This window comes from Salvelinus fontinalis, chromosome 27 (genome assembly GCF_029448725.1).
Source record: "Salvelinus fontinalis isolate EN_2023a chromosome 27, ASM2944872v1, whole genome shotgun sequence".
Lineage (NCBI taxonomy): Eukaryota > Metazoa > Chordata > Actinopteri > Salmoniformes > Salmonidae > Salvelinus > Salvelinus fontinalis.
In genome coordinates this window covers 22,791,886-22,809,735 of record NC_074691.1, presented here as the reverse complement: position 1 = coordinate 22,809,735, position 17,850 = coordinate 22,791,886, and the positions used below count along the sequence as shown (strand labels likewise).

General features: G+C 41.2%; 1 protein-coding gene across 1 annotated transcript in view; it reads left to right on the top strand.

Moving 5' to 3' along the window:
• The first annotated feature begins 434 nt into the window (after positions 1-434).
• Positions 435-17,850, top strand: part of LOC129825304 (pre-mRNA-processing factor 17-like) — a 46,448-nt gene continuing 29,032 nt past the window's right edge. Inside the window, exons 1-7 of the mRNA XM_055885303.1 lie at positions 435-630; positions 15,063-15,149; positions 15,270-15,399; positions 15,615-15,704; positions 15,873-16,012; positions 16,146-16,242; positions 16,381-16,520. Of these exons, the coding sequence (XP_055741278.1) occupies positions 448-630; positions 15,063-15,149; positions 15,270-15,399; positions 15,615-15,704; positions 15,873-16,012; positions 16,146-16,242; positions 16,381-16,520 (867 nt within the window). The 5' untranslated portion in view covers positions 435-447. The remainder of the gene's footprint in view (positions 631-15,062; positions 15,150-15,269; positions 15,400-15,614; positions 15,705-15,872; positions 16,013-16,145; positions 16,243-16,380; positions 16,521-17,850) is intronic.

Below are 17,850 nucleotides of genomic sequence, written 5' to 3'. Positions count from 1 at the left end.
TCTGTTGAAATAACAGTGACTTACATTATGTTATTCCAAAATGTATCAATATAAAATTCAACTAAACGATTAATCTCTCTCAATTTTGATGTTTTGTTATAATTATTTTCACTTTAATGTCAAGACTATATATACACAAAATACACACTCACACACCACACAAAACCCACACACATTTACATAGGCCAACACTACACACACAAACAAACAAACCGACACAACACTACACACACACTGCTACTTTGGTCTTTATTTTACTGTTATTATTACATATCCTGATGCCTAGACATTTTACCCTGCTTTCATGTACCCTGCACATTGATCTGGTACTGTAAAGTATACATACACCCATTGTATTCGGCGCATGTTAAAAATAAAATGTGATTTGATTTTAAAGTAAATACCTACTTTTAGGACATTTCCGGTTGGGCATTCACAACATCCAAGATGGCTGCCACCGTGGAGTCCCTCGTTTCATACGGGACCGATTCAGATTCAGATAATGAGACAAAATCTAATGCTAGTCCCGAAAAAGTTGACCCTGATGCCCTAGCACACCTCCAACCGTTGAAATCTGGGCAAACAATGTCTTTAGCTCTCCTTAATTCAGCTCCTGAGGTCGCCGTAAAGGTAAGCGAGCTAGCGAGGCAGATTAGCTGGTTGCTAATTAAGCTAGATATTGTAGCTAGCTAATGTACGCTAGATAGCTAGCTAACTAGCTAGGGATATACGCAACACTAGCTAGCTACTAGTGCTATCCAGCCAGAGTCGGCTTGTCACCTAGAAAGCAACTTCGGAATGTAATCGCTAATTTTACTTATCTAACTACACTAACGTTAGGTGGATAGTGAAAGCAGATATATAACCATTACAGATCCTATTAAATTCCTAATTATATGGAGAGAACAATGAGTTAAGTTACTTTCACCAAATATTTGTATAACTAAGTAGCTAAAACACGAAGTTTCAATAGAAATGTGTTGTTCTTGCTTAGTAGGCTGAAAGTATTAATAATTTCAGTGGAAGAAGTTTACATAATGAGAAGTTAAGACTATCTTTGAGAACTTCCATTAAGACCAATGAAAAATATATATTTGGTGACCATTGAAACCAAAGTTCCAATGTTGATTAATGCAACTTTAAATGTTAACATTCAAAAAGTATAGTCTAACAGTGCAGAAAATGCTGCATTGAAGTAACTAAAGTAAGAAAAAGTGTGTTTGGATGTTTACCTTAAAAAGATTAGTGACGAGTTTAACCGTCCTAGAACACACCTGCCTTATTATCACACCTGGCGTCACCATAACTACACACGCAGGCTTGACGACTTGTCCATAAACGGAGTTAACAGTACAGCTCACACCATAGAAAATGATGTAGCTGGATGTCATTGGGCTCCAATTTGCTTCTGCTAAACATTGGCGCGCAGCACTAAAAACATGTCCAAAGACCATTTTACTAATTTGATGTCATCTCACAGTGCACGTCTACTCCGACCAACAGAAACTTTGCACCAATATATAGCGGAACAGTAAATTGGAGTATTCGGAGCACTTGTCAAGGGGAGTGGGTAAATTAGCCATTCCACGTTCAATAATAAAATAGAAAATAGACACTTATTTGATCATAAGAGGTACACCATTGTTTGGATGTAATACTCATACCACCAGTAGTCTACATATCCTTAAAAAATATGTGGCAGTCGGCCTAGTGTATTCTCACCGTACTAAATTGTGTAAACATGCAAGATATTCTCTAAAACATCGAATGACCATTGTTGCATACATCGTTCGCCTCCGCTTTGTGCCAATTACTAATGAAATCCAACAACCATACACGTCTTTGCAAGGGTATACGATTAAATAGGAGAATATCTTAAACATTGTAGGCTATACTGTAGATTACCCTAAAAACTAGTGGTACCTCGTCTTACGGATGGTCAAATCATTGGATTTCATTGCTTTAACTCAATGTTGTCAGGTTAGGATATATTTTAGTTAGTCGGGCAATTTTTACAATGGCACTGTCACAAAGTGGGAAAGTGGTAGTGAACAACGCTCCAAAGATGTAATTCTAAGAATAGCCTACAGAAAGTGTTTCCTAAGCCCAGTATCAGACATTTCTCCCACTGTCCCGTTCATCCTGTCTAGACTGTCACATTGGATCATTGGAATGTGCACATCGCTGTCTTGACAGGTTCAAACAACCATGTTTGTTTGTCCATTACACAATGATCCTGCAATGTATTTTTATAGGGTGTCCATCCAGGCACAGGCTCATAGTGAGAACTTATGTAATAAAATAAATACGACCCTTCAATTTCTTAGTTGCTCAGTACATTATTATTATTATATTTTTTTTTACAAATCATCAACATTAAGCCAATTTCCAAAATCGGATTTTGTAACGCAATACATCCTACAACAAAGCACAGAGCACTGTTGGCAGCGGTGCCGCTTCCTCACATTAACTTTTATGTTGCAGTCGTCCGCTTAAAAAAAGAAAACAATGCGGGTCACAATAGTACAATTAGGATAACATGAGCCTATGTTGAAGCTCTGTTGAGGTTAGCGTTGCACATTTTGGGGAATATTCAGAGGTGGAAACTTTCCGTGGGAGTTAACGGGACTAAATGAGAATTAACAGGAATATATTGGAATTAACGGAAAAATACGCAAATTAATATTAATACCATTTAAATCTGATGTTTTTTGCATTGGATGTATTTACCATATCATATGGAGACAGAAACATAAACCTTTTACTTCATCATGAGTAGACATTATTGCAAATGATTAAATCCTTCCAATAGAAATAAAAAAAAACATTTATTTACGAATTTAATTAATGAATTTAATTAAATGAGCTGACTCTTCACATAGGATGATTTCACTGAACAACAAAAGAAAGGGAATATTGAATGATCCCCAATGATCCATCGCATCTTCCAAAAACGTTTTTAACATACATCTGTAAAATGATAGTCTAGAAACTAAAGCTTTGGTTGTCTTCCTCTCATGCTTCCATGTCTTCTCCCTGGACCTCCTCAATGTCCACCTCTTGAACATCAGACTCTGAGGCCTCATCTTCGCTGTCACTTTCCAACCTTGTTGAGGATGGCTCGATCCTGTTGTGTGCTTTGGTGTGTGTGTTCCCAAACAAGGACCAGTTGCACTCTGAGGCGGCTGATGTTGGTGAGATTTGAAGGATGGAGGCAACGGGGAAAGAGCCTCAGATCCAAAAGTCCCCTTCCTGATGAGATAGGTTGGCATGACTGTCATATTGCATCTCCATCCCAAAGCCCTTGCTTGGAAGCGTACCTCACCAGACTGCCAAGAACCTTGCCCTCATCCAGGCCAAGGTGGCGAGACACAGTAGTGATGACACCATAGGCCTTGTTGATCTCTGCACCAGACAGGATTGCCAGCATACTTGGGGTCAACACTGTGGTGTGTATGGGCTTCAGGCAGAAGTCTTCCTGCTTTTTGATGTATTTCAGAACTGCAGTTTCCTCTGCTTGGAGCAACAGTGAAGTGGTCAGGGCAGTATGTATTTCTTCTCTTACATCTGCAAGCAGAGTCTGAACATCAGACAGGATGGCATTGTCTCCCTCAATCTGTGCAATGGCTACTGCTATTGGTTTCCGGCTGCTTACCACTCTCCCAAAATACATCATCCAGGAGGGTACTCTTGATGGGGCTGTCCATATCGGCAGACTAATATGGCCATTTATTGGAGAGACTCCTTCCCCTCCAGGAGACTGTCAAACATGATGACAACACCACACCAACGGGTGTTGCTGGGCAGCTTCAGTGTGGTGCTCTTATTCTCACTTTGCTTGGTGAGGTAGATTGCTGCTATAACTAATGACCCTTCACATAACTAACCATTTCCTTGGCTCTCTTGTGGAGTGTATCCATTGTTTTCAGTGCCATGATGTCATTGAGGAGCAGATTCAATGCATGAGCAGCACAGCCAATGGGTGTGATGTGAGGGTAGGACTCCTCCACTTTAGACCAAGAAGCGTTCATGTTCGCAGCATTGTCGGTCACCAGTGCTAATACTTCTGTGGTCCAAGGTCATTGACTGCCTTCAGCTCATCTGCAATGTAGAGAACAGTGTGTCTGTTGCCCCTTGTGTCTGTGCTCTTGTAGAATACTGGTTGAGGGGTGGAGATGATGTTGTTAATTATTCCTTGCCAACAAACATTCGACTACCCATCAGAGATGATTGCAATACAATCTGCCTTCTCTATGATTTGCTTGACTTTCACTTGAACTCTGTTGAACTCTGTTGAACTCTGCATCCAGCATTGAGTTGATAAAGCATGTCTGGTTGGAGGAGTGTATGCTGGGCGAAGAACATTCAGAAATCTCTTCCAATACACATTGCCTGTGAGCATCAGAGGTGAACCAGTTGCATACGCAGCTCTAGCAAGACATTCATCAGCATTTCTCTGACTATGTTCCTCCATTGAGTCAAAAACACTTCTGATTCCAGGAGGACCATGAGCTGTTTCTATCGATAAGGTGTCTGATTCATCATTTTCACCTCAAATAGAAGTAGAGGGACTTTTGTCAGAGGTTGCTTGTTGTGAGCACAGAGGGAACAATGTGCACTTGGCCAGATGATTCCGCATATTTGTTGCATTCTTCACATATGATTTGGCACAGTATTTGCAAATGTACACAGCTTTTCCTTCTATATTATCTGCAGTGAAATGTCTCCACACATCAGATTGTGCCTGTGGCATTTTCCTGTAAAGATTAGGAAAAAATGAGTAAAAAAAAACCAAATACAATTCCATGTACAGATAAATAGTTAAGCAGTTAGATTAAACAACTCATTTGTAAGATAAATGTTTTAAAATAAAACATGTATTGAAACAGGTAAATAACACTCCTCAGTTAGCAGGCTCAAGCAAGCTAAAACCCACATGGTAGCAAAAGCTAACTAGCAGAAATTGTTAACAAGTTAGAAATGATTAAGACACACTTTGCTGTAAGCTGCTATTTACTAGTTAACAAATATATTCACCCCACCCAGTATTGTAATCAAAACTTACCAGAAAGCATGTAGTCCTTGGCTCAGACAGTGTCGTAATGTGGGCTCAATAGCATCTCATTAGTGTGCAAGATCTTGAGATTCAGCTGCACATGTGATGGAAGAAATCCCTGTGCATGCAGAGGGTTGCATTTCCATTGAATTGGGGATTGTTAGGTTCTAGTTCACAGAGTAAAAACTCTACGGACACTATGAAAGTTTAACCAAGTTTAATTCTTCCCAGAGGATCAATACAGCTGCATTAGACAAAAACATTTTCACACAAGCACTGATATTTAACACAAGCACTGACATTGAACCATTCCTCCTAGGCTGAGTCTCCTCCTACACCTCTGAACAGCCAATGCATTTATGTTGCTAGACAGAACCTTGGTGATATCTGTTCTTCCTCACTTCATCTGACCTGACCTCTACCCCAAAGTGCCTGTGGCATCGTTGTCGACAAAATATGCCACAAGACCTCGAATTGCCTTGTGTATCCCACAAAAAAAGGTTCAATGTTGGGCTTCCGGTGACGCAACTTAGGAAATGGCCACCTAGTTTTTCGTACTGCACATTGGTTGGGTATTTCCCCCCCAAATTCAAGTATTTACTCTGAGCATTATAATAACTTACAAAAAATTGAAAAGGGGAAAATAGGAAAAGGTGGCGGAGCTACAACAGCCCGTAACAAGACAGCAGAAGATATAATTGTCAATGAACCCGAAATGGCTAATGTTAGCGCAAATAAGATAGCAGCAGCAAAAGAACCCTCATTTTGTGAGGTGATGAAGGAGGAATTGCGCGAGGCGCTCACAGGCTTACGAGAGGAACTTCGAGAAGATGTAAGAAAATAACTAAATGAGTTCAAGAAGGACATTAACCAGAAACTGGAAGAAAACAAATCAGAACTTCACAGCATATCTACAAGAATGGGGGGACGCAGATCAGCGCATTGGGGAAACGGACACATGGAACTTCGCAGTCAAGGAAATACTTGAACAGTCACTGAAAAGCCAACACGCACTACAGGCAAAAGTGACAGAACTCGAAGGTTTCTCACGTCGAAACATTAGACTTTATAACGTAGTAGAGGGCGCAGAAAAAGACTCTGTGCCCAACTTCGTGGAGGGTCTATTCAAGGACATACTTGAAGACGACACTGACCTGGGAATTGAGAGAGCACACCGAGCTCTGGCCTCAAACCCCCCCCAGCGGCGCCCCACCAAGATCCATAGTAGTACGGTTCCTAAAATTCTCAGTCAAAGAGAAAGTCTTACATGCTACCTGGAAAAAGCCTGTTAACTTCCAAGGCCAACGAGTGTTCTTTGATCATGACTACGCGGGAGAGATACTGAAAAGAAGGGAAGAATACACCCCCATTAAGAAAGTACTTAAAGAGAAGGGTATTCGCTTCCAAACACCATACCCGGCAAAAATGCGGGTATTTCTGGAAAATGGCCCGGTTACATACGAGCATGCAGACGAGGCGGCTGAGGACCTGAAGTCAAGGGCTGCCCAGTGGAGTATACCGCCAGGTGAAAGGCGACATCACCAGCGGAAAGACTCGAGCAGGCTCCCCCATGGATCGTTGTCCACAAGCAGGGTCATGGAGAAAGAGGGAAACCATCTCGGCAAGAGGACGTTCACATCCAAGAGAGACACAGACATTTCCAACGGGAAGATGTAAGACACTGAATCGGATTTAACAGAATTAATAGTTACCGCAGTTATTAAGAATTTGGGTTGTTACGGTTGACATTGCAATAGATAAAATATCTCCCCTTTTTACCCCCAATGCTGAACAAGGGTGAGTAGCCAAAAGCATGTGTTCTTTATGAACACATTAAGTAGCATATATATTAGCTAAGGATTAATGACACATTGACAACGGGGTGACAGAAGGGCATATCAAGGGGACTATTCACGATATGCACGCATGACCGATATAGTTTTAACTTGTAACTTGTAATTAACCGATGTGTGTATTTTCGGTTCTACCAGGTCTTGTTTGTGACTACGTTACGCATTTTCATATCTGAGCGAGGGGCCCATCCTGCGGACAGGCTCATCCCCTCAAACCACAGAGGCAAGAGACAGTCCTCTGACATGGGAGTCCAAATACCAAAGTATTTTCCCACTTTGGTTTACTTTATTATCGTTCTTGATTTTTCGTTCATTTTTAGGCTCATGATAAGCAGGCAGATATGGTGCACAGTTTTTTTTTATTTATATCGATGCATCATCGGGAATTTAAGGCCATAAGTCTCAATGTAAACGGACTGGGGAGTGCCATCAAGAGAAGTAAGGTAATAGCAAAGATGAAACGGGAGAGAGGTGACATACTATTCTGGCAGGAAACTCACTTATCCACACCTGAACACGAGAAACTCAAGAAAATGGAATATAGGAACACTTAAAAAAAAATAAAAAAAATACAAAATGGGTAGAATGGGAGTTGCAATCTTGATCCCAAATTCAGTTAATTTTGAGTTTGTCAGAAATAAAAGACAAGGAGGGTAGATTTATACTTGTTAAATGTAAACTGGATAACAAGGAAGTAACGTCTTTCCTCCTCCTCTTCATTAGAAGAGGAGGAGCAGGGATCGAACCAAAATGCAGCTGAGTTTGTAGACATGATTTATTAACGAAAAAACACGAACTCGACTAATACACTAACAAAACAAATAAACAATGTAGACAGACCTAGACGACGAACTTACATAAAACATGAAGAACGCACGAATAGAGAAAATAGCCTACACATAAATGACACTGAACAAACAAACCGAAACCAGTCCCGTGTGGCGCAACGACATACACAAACACAGGAGACAATCACCCACAACGAACACTGTGAAAACACCTACCTAAATATGACTCTTAATTAGAGGAACGCCAAACACCTGCCTCTAATTAAGAGCCATACCAGGCAACCCATAAACCAACATAGAAACAGAAAACATAGAATGCCCACCCAAACTCACGTCCTGACCAACTAACACATATAACAAACTAACAGAAATAGGTCAGGAACGTGACAGGAAGTTACATTATTTAATGTATACGCACCCCCAGGGAGTGACATGGTCTTCTATGGGAAGGTGTTTGATTTAATTGTCACAGAAACCACTGGCACTCTTATCTGTGGAGGGGATTTTAACACAATTCTAAACTCAAAATTGGACAGCACAAATCAAAATATGAAAATCAGCCTAGTTGCCAAAAAGATCAATACTGCAGGATCTAGGACTGCTCGATGTATGGCGTGACACCCACAAGACCGATAAGGAATATACTTTTTACTCAGCCCGCCACACTGAATACTCCAGGTTAGACTACTTTTTTATGTACAGTGCAGATAGACACAGGCTTAAGGATTGTAGGATCGGGCAGAGCGACTTATCAGATCATAATGGAGTTTACCTCACTCTACACCTTGATAGCAAACCAAGAAATACTACATGGAGACTTAATACAAGCATGCTGAATGATCCAGCATTCAAGGAATCAATAAAGACAGAATTGAACATCTATCTGGAGAATAATGATAATGGGGAAGTATCTCCTGCTATATTGTGGGATGCAGCTAAGGCGGTTATTAGAGGAAAGATCATAGCCACATCATCTCTCAAGAAAAAGATTAAAGCACAGAAACTGCTGAAATTACAGGAAACCCTAAGAATCTTAGAACGATCTCATAGTCAATACAAAGACCCTCTTATATTACGAGAGATTCAAAAGGTAAAACAGGAAATTGGCCAGATTTTATAGAGAAGTAGAGAAAAAGCTTAGGTTCCTGAAACAACGATATTATGAAGCAGGCTCAAAGGCAACCAAATTACTAGCATGGAGACTCAGGAAACAACAAACACAGAATACAATTTTCAAAATAAAAGACCCCAAAACAAAAAGATCACATGCAAATTAGATGAAATACAGAATGCATTTGAATCATATTACACACATCTGTACAAGCAACCAGAGAAGGCAGACGCACAGACAATAGAGCACTTTTTGAACTCACTTGATCTCCCCTCAATTGGGACAGAGCAAAATGATAGACTAACTTTAGAAATATCCACCTAAGAAATGAATAAAGCAGTATCTCATCAAAAAGTCAACAAGTCTCCAGGCACTGATGGCTTCCCTTCAGAATGGTTCAAGACCTTCAGAGAACAATTAGCACCTCTACTTAAGGCCTGTTTTAACTGGACTCTGAGGGAGGGGGGGGGTCTCCCACCGTCATGGAGAGGCCATCATATCTGTAATCCCAAAAGAGGGTAAAGATAAGAAATAATGCAGTTCATATAGACCTATCGCAATTCTTAACACAGATTATAAACTATATGCATCAATAATAGCCAAAAGAATGGAGAACATAATCCCAGAATTGATTGACGGAGATCAAACTGGTTTCATACAAAATAGGCAGACACAGGACAATATAAGGAGAACACTACATGCCATGGACCACATTACTCAGAATAAGACAAGTGCAATATTAATCAGTCTAGATGCAGAAAAAGCATTTGATTCAGTGAGATGGGATTACCTATTCCAAGTGTTGGAAAGATTTGGTTTCATCAAAGAAGTGATACAGTGCATCAAAACACTGTATTCATGTCCGACCGCTAGAATATAGTTAAATGGACACTTGACACGAACGATAAAATTAGAGCGAGGGGCAAGACAAGGCTGTAATCTTTCACCCACGCTCTTCTCCTTGTACCTCGAACCATTAGCACAGGCAATGAGACAGGACCCAACCTTAGAGGGAATAACAATAAGAGACAGTGAACATAAGATATGCATGTATACTGATGACGTTCTGTTATTCCTTAAAGACCCAGGCTCAAGCGTACCTAGATTGATGGATGTTCAACAAACATTTGGAACATATTCAGGGTATGTGCTTAACGTACACAAGACCCAAGCCCTAGTATATAATTATACCCCACAGGAAGAGCTGAAGAGCAGGTATAACTTCACCTGGACCTCTTCATCCATTAAATATCTTGGAGTATACCTACCAAAAGATACACCCAAACTTTATTGCATGAATTACGATCACATCAACAAGAAATATATGATGACCTAGACAGCTGGAACTCACTTCCCTTAGATCTTAGTAGTAGAATTGAAACAATCAAAATGAAAATCCTGCCGAGGTTACTGTATTTGTTCCAATCACTGCCCATAGAAATCCCACCTAAACAGTTTAGGGAATGGGATAAACGGATATCAAGGTTTATCTGGAACAGTAAGAGACCAAGAACTAGATATACAACATTACAATTACCAAAAAACTGTGGGGGTATGGCCTTACCAAACCTAAAAGATTATGTGTCAGCCTAATTGAGACCTCTGGTTTGTTGGTGCAATTCAGAATATGAATCCAAATGGCAAGACATCGAGACTACTTTGACAGAGACACCCATACAGTCAGTTTTGGGAAATAAGGACATGGTAAAAGAAATGTACAATAGACAAAATCAGTGGATTCATTTCTCTCTGAAGACATGGTTTAGGGTAGTTAAGCAAAATAATTTAGACAGAGAGATCAAACTGCTGAGTTGGCCCGCATACGACCCCAGCTTCATCCCTGCAACTCAGGACAGCAGATTTAAACAATGGACGCAGAAGGGCATCACATCATTCAGTACAATTATAAGGAATGGGAACCTAGATAACTTCCAGGACCTAAGTAAAAAAACATGGCTTGGATAAACAAGATTTTTACAGATACCTACAAGTCCGACACTATTTCTTAAGGGAGATAAAAGTGACTGACCCTCGAGCACCTCCAAAATTAATCCAAGTATTCACTAACGCATACAACTTGGGGTAACAAAAAAAACGATTTCAAATCTCTACTTGGGTATTCAATCCTCAAAGAAACATTCTACAAACTATATTAAAAATAAATGGGAGGAGGAACTTAACATTGAAATAAGTGATGAAACATGGTTGAACATATTAGAGACTCAACAAAGCTCCACCAACTCAAGGTCATGGAGAGAATTCTGTTGGAAGAATGTTATGTTTCTTCATAACACCTAAACTGAAATCAAAACAGACTGGCTCACCACACCCTTGTTGAAGAGAATGCGGTCTATTGAGGGCGGACCACTCTCATATCTTTTGGTCCTGCCCCGCAATCGAAACTTACTGGGGAGAAATAAGATCTAACATTGGAAAAATAATTGGATTTGACATAGAACAAACATTCATTTCTTTGTACTTGGGTGAAATACCTGATAACTTACACAATAGAGAAAAGTACCTCTTGAAGGTCCTACTGGCAGCCAGTAAAAAGGCTATCACTAGGAAATGGCTACAAAAAGAACCTCCCACAGTGACACAATGGATAGACATTGTAGAAGAAATATACCACATGGAGCATATGACCTTTTGCTTTAAGAACTCAACAGGAGAGAGGTCAGGAATACTGGGAAAAATGGGTTTTGTACTTGGAAAAGGTCTAATTCAAAGATGCCAATGTACGTAACTAATATGATGATATGATGATGAAGGTATGAAGTGCACTGTAACTGCCAGATCTTTTTTGTTGTTCTTTTATTTTACTTTATTTGTACTTTATTTGTGCTCCTTCAATAAAAACAAAGTATAAAAAATAAAAAATAAAGTTCAATGTTATAAGCTAACTTAATTTATGAATTTAAGCAAAATTCCTGGGCTTAATTTCCCATGGAAAATGTTCAGCCCTTTGTAACCCTAGTTGAGATGTCACAAAACTACACTTTTGGTGGGAAATCATCAAAAATTCAATTTAACATTGAATATGAAAGCATACATCAATCTGAAAATTCTACGTATCATGCTATGTCACGTATCAAAATAGATAGCTGTCTTACCTCAATCTGCTACATGTCCTGCGGATTTGGTGTAGAGAGCTGAATAGTGGCCTTCAATGCGTTTATCAGCATTTCAGCTGGACAACAAATGAAATGAGACCGCGCGGCATATGAAGATGCTTGAGGTGAATTACAGCCGCTCATGTTATAGTTATAGGATAGCCTATACGGCCTAATCTATTATAAATATTGCTTTCCAATTCAATTTACACACAACAGCACGATAGCCTACATGTACTCTATAGGCTAAAGTTTGACGACTAGGCGGCAGGTAGCCTAGCGGTTAAGAGCGTCGGGTCAGTAACCGAAAAGTTGCTGGTTCAAATCCCTGAGCCGACTAGGTGAAAAATTTGGCGGTGCCCTTTCAGCAAAGCCCTGAACCCTAATTGCTGTGTCTGTCAGCGTAGTGTCCAGAGCATGGAGGCGCTACCAGGAGACAGGCCAGTACATCAGGAGACGTGGAGGAGGCCGTAGGAGGGCAACAACCCAGCAGCAGGACCGCTACCTCCGCCTTTGTGCAAGGAGGAGCACTGCCAGAGCCCTGCAAAATATCCTCCAGCAGGTCACAAATGTGCATGTGTCTGCTCAAACGGTCAGAAACAGACTCCATGAGGGTGGTATGAGGGCCTGACGTCCACAGGTGGGGGTTGTGCTTACAGCCCAACACCGTGCAGGACGTTTGGCATTTGCCAGAGAACACCAAGATTGGCAAATTCGCCACTGGCGCCCTGTGCTCTTCACAGATGAAAGCAGGTTCACACTGAGCACATGTGACAGACGTGACAGAGTCTGGAGCCGCCGTGGAGAACGTTCTGCCGCCTGCAACATCCTCCAGCATGACCGGTTTGGCGGTGGGTCAGTCATGGTGTGGGGTGGCATTTCTTTGGGGGGCCGCACAGCCCTCCATGTGCTCGCCAGAGTTAGCCTGACTGCCATTAGGTACCGAGATGAGATCCTCAGACCCCTTGTGAGACCATATGCTGGTGCGGTTGGCCCTGGTTTCCTCCTAATGCAAGACAATGCTAGACCTCATGTGGCTGGAGTGTGTCAGCAGTTCCTGCAAGAGGAAGGCATTGATGCTATGGAGTGGCCCGCCCGTTCCCCAGACCTGAATCCAATTGAGCACATCTGGGACATCATGTCTCGCTCCATTCACTAACGCCACGTTGCACCACAGACTGTCCAGGAGTTGGCGGATGCTTTAGTCCAGGTCTGGGAGGAGATCCCTCAGGAGACCAGCCGCCACCTTATCAGGAGCATGCCCAGGCATTGTAGGGAGGTCATACAGGCACGTAGAGGCCACACACACTACTGAGCCTCATTTTGACTTGTTTTAAGGACATTACATCAAAGTTGGATCATCCTGTAGTGTGGTTTTCCACTTTAATTTTGAGTGTGACTCCAAATCCAGACCTCCATGGGTTGATAAATTTGATTTCCATTGATAAGTTTTGTGTGATTTTGTTGTCAGCACATTCAACTATGTAAAGAAAAAAGTATTTAATAAGAATATTTCATTCATTCAGATCTAGGATGTGTTATTTTAGTGTTCCCTTTATTTTTTTGAGCAGTGTATATTGGATCAAGCTGGCTGATTTCTTAGCAAGGTAGGTAATGAGTTTATATTTAAAATCAAACAGGGCCGCCCTTAACAGAACACAATGGTATGTAAAGTTTGATTCATTGGAAACAGTACTGTTCTGAACGACAAGTTGAAGAACATTGTGACTATCGCGGCCCAGGGGGCAATTGTCTATGGTGGGCTGCATGAGATTTTGCCTTTTTTATATGTATATATATTTTTTTTAAATAAATGCTCACCAATAAATGCTCACACCCATATTGATCAGGCTACACCCACCAAACGGAAGCAAACACATCTCAGACTGGTAAAGAACAGTGCGCTATGTTTGGAGGAAACATGTTGTTCAGTACACAGCCATCACGCAACTTAGCAAAACGTTTAACCTTTCTGGCGCAGGCGTTCCGCTAGCGACCCACCTCGACAACATCCGGTGTAATTGCAATGTGCCAAATTCAAAATACAGAAATAGTCATAATAAACATTCATAAAAAATACAAGTGTTATACATCGGCTTAAAGATGAACTTCTTGTTAATCCAGCCGCAGATTTCAAAAAGCTTTACGGCAAAAGCATACCATGCGATTATCTGAGGACAGCGCCCCGCATACAAAAGCATGAAAAACATTTTCCAACCAAACAGATGCATCACGAAAGTCAGAAATAGCGATAAATTAAATCGCTTACCTTTGAAGATCTTCATCTTTTTGCAATCCCAAAGGTCTCAGTTACACAAGGAATGGTCGTTTTGTTCGATAAAGTCCTTCTTTATATCCCAAAAATGTCAGTTTATTTGGCGTGTTTGATTCAGAAACACACCGGTTCCAACTCGCCCAACATGCCTACAAAGGATCTAATAAGTTACCTGTAAACTTGGTCCAAACATTTCAAACAACGTTTCTAATCCAACCTCAGGTACCCTAAAATGTAAATAATCGATTAAATTTAAGATGGAATAAACTGTTTCCAAAACCGGAGAAAAACGAGGAGCACGCTCTCATTCACACGCACCAAAAGACTAGAGTCCAACTGAGTGACACTTAGAAAGACTATGACTACTTCTTAATTTTTCAAAAAACAAAACATCGAACAATTTCTTCAGACTGTTGACATCTAGTGGAAGCCATAGGAACTGCAATCTGGGTCCTAATAATTCGGCTTCCCCATAGAAAAGCATTGAAAAATCCAATGACCTCAAAAAATATTTTTCCTGGATGGATTGTCCTCGGGGTTTCGCCTGCTAAATAATTTCTGTTATACTCACAGATGTTATTTTAACAGTTTTAGAAACGTTAGATTCTTTTCTATCCAATACTACCATGCATATGCATATCCTAGCTTCTGGGCCTGAGTAACAGGCAGTTTACTTTGGGCACCTCAGTCATCCAAACTTCCAAATACTGCCCCCTATCCCTAAGAAGTTTTTAATGAACAGAACGCACCCCAGGATAGGTGTGACAACTAACATCAAGCCCCTTTAACTCAAGTGCCTTCATAGCCTGATGACTGACCAAAATGATGAGCAGTAGAAAACCTGTCAAGTTTCTTCTCCCCAACAGGAGGCTGTGGAGACTGGTGTGCATCTGGACCCCTCTCTCAAAGAGGTCACCTACAACCCCACATATGAAACCCTGTTTGCACCAGAGGTAAAATGTTTCATAGGAACATTTTACTCAAACTGCCGTACATAATTTGAATGAATGTACCTACCTAACTGTACCCACATAACATCTATTTTGCACTCTTACATGTTTCTTTTCTCCAAGTTTGGTCCTGTCAATCCATATAGAAGTCAACAGATGGCTGCTCCCAGGAATATGCTGTCTGGCTATGCAGAGCCTGCTCACGTCAATGACTTCATGTTTGAACAGCAGAGGAGGACCTTCTCCACCTTTGGTAAGTTAGTGTAGGAGTGTCTGGGACTGTAGCCTATGTGACCAGTATAGACCTTATTCACACCACGGCCATTGTCAATGATAGAATATTCAACTGTGAATAAGGTCTAGTGAAGAGGTTAACCTTCCTTTCACCTTGAATCTAACGTTTTGGGGCTTTAAGGTAATTTAGCATCTTGGTTATTTTATTCACTTGTCATTCGCTTTTGCTTTCAGGCTATGCTCTGGATCCATCTGTGGACACAACAAGCCAGAATTCCTCCAATAGCTACATTGGTGCAGTGGATGAGGCAGAGAAAAAGAAAGGTAATGCTTCATTTCCTACTATTTGTGTTTTGCTTGGGGTGCATTGCTAGCCGGTAAGAGGGATGTTTTGAAATTTAATGGAAAGCTGTTGTAGTCATTGTTCTCCACAAAACCTTGTGAAAGAAAGAGCATAGTGTAACAGTTTCTCTTGTGTTTCTCCTCTCGTAGGATTGACTGTGTTTGAGGTTGGCCCAAAAAAACATGACAAGAGGAAAAAGGTGCAAGGAGGTGAATCGGATGACATTGACAATTACCTTGGGCCCTGGGCGAAATACGTGGACGAAAAGGACGGCGCCAAACCATCAGAGGTAATCAATCAATAATTGAAGTTCCTCAAAGCAATATGGATGCTTGTATTATATAGAAGCGTGTTTTAGACTTAACCGTTCTTCCTCCTGTAAAGAGATGGTTCTGATTGTTGTCTGCTGATTTGGTCTGTAGGAGGAACAGAAGGAGCTGGATGAGATCACAGCCAAGAGGCAGAAGAAGGGAAGGAACGAGGAAGAGGCTCCGGCGGAGGAGAAGACCATTCTCCATGGTAACTAACACACTCATCTCAACCGTTACTAATTACATAACTGAACTGTTCAGCATTCACTCAGATGAGAAGAACATTTGCTGCAACCCTGTATGTAGGAAGTCTTCACTGTATACACTATCTCCTCTGTGTCTCCAGTTAAAGACGCGTATGACTACCAAGGGAGGTCTTACCTCCACGTACCCCAAGATGTGGGTATTAACCTGCGTACTGCAGACATACCAGACAAGTGTTACCTGCCCAAGAAACAGATCCACGTCTGGACTGGACACACCAAGGTGAGTTGTCAGTGGACACCTTCGGACTCCAGTGTTTGCCCTAGGATTTGCCCTAAGAGTTACAGTTGAAGTCGGAAGTTTACATACACTTAGGTTGGAGTCATTAAAACTAGTTTTTCAACCACTCCACAAATTTCTTGTTAACAAACTATAGTTTTGGCGAGTCGGTTAGGACATCTACTTTGTGCATGACACAAGTAATTTTTCCAACAATTGTTTACAGACAGATTATTTCACTTATAATTCACTGTATCACAATTCCAGTGGGTCAGAAGTTTACATACACTAAGTTGACTGTGCCTTTTAACAGCTTGGAAAATTCCAGAAAATTATGTCATGGCTTTAGAAGCTTCTGATAACTAATTGACATAATTTGAGTCAATTGGAGGTGTACCTGTGGATGTATTTTAAAGCCTACCTTCAAATTCAATGCCTCTTTGCTTGACATCATGGGAAAATCAAAAGAAATCAGCCAAGACCTCAGAAAAAAAATTGTAGTCCTCCACAAGTCTGTTTCACCCTTGGGAGCAATTTCCAAACGCCTGAAGGTACCACGTTCATCTGTACAAACAATAGTACACAAGTTTAAACACCATGGGACCACGCAGCCGTCGTACCACTCAGGAAGGAGACGCATTCTGTCTCCTAGAGATGAACGTACTTTGGTGCGAAAAGTGCAAATCAATCCCAGAACAACAGCAAAGAACCTTGTGAAGATTCCTGGCGGAAACAGGTACAATAGTATCTATATCCACAGTAAAACGAGTCCTATGTTGACATTACCTGAAAGGCCGTTCAGCAAGGAAGAAGCCACTGCTCCAAAACCGCCATAAAAAAGCCAGACTACGGTTTGCAACTGCACATGGGGACAAAGATTGTACTTTTTGGAGAAATGTCCTCTGGTCTGATGAAACAAAAATAGAACCTTTTGGCCATAATTACCATTGTTATGTTTGGAGGAAAAAGGGGGAGGCTTGCAAGCCGAAGAACACCATCCCAACCGTGAAGCCCGGGGGTGGCAGCATCATGTTGTGGGGGTGCTTTGCTGCATGGGGGACTGGTGCACTTCACAAAATAGATGGCATCATGAGGCAGGAAAATTATGTGGATATATTGAAACAACATCTCAAGACATCAGTCAGGAAGTTAAAGCTTGGTCGCAAATGGGTCTTCCAAATGGACAATGACCCCAAGCATACTTCCAAAGTTGTGGAAAAATGGCTAAAGGACAACAAAGTCAAGGTATTGAGTGGCCATCACAAAAATCTGACCTCAATCCTATAGAAAATGTGTGGGCAGAACTGAAAAAGCATGTGTGTGCAAGGAGGCC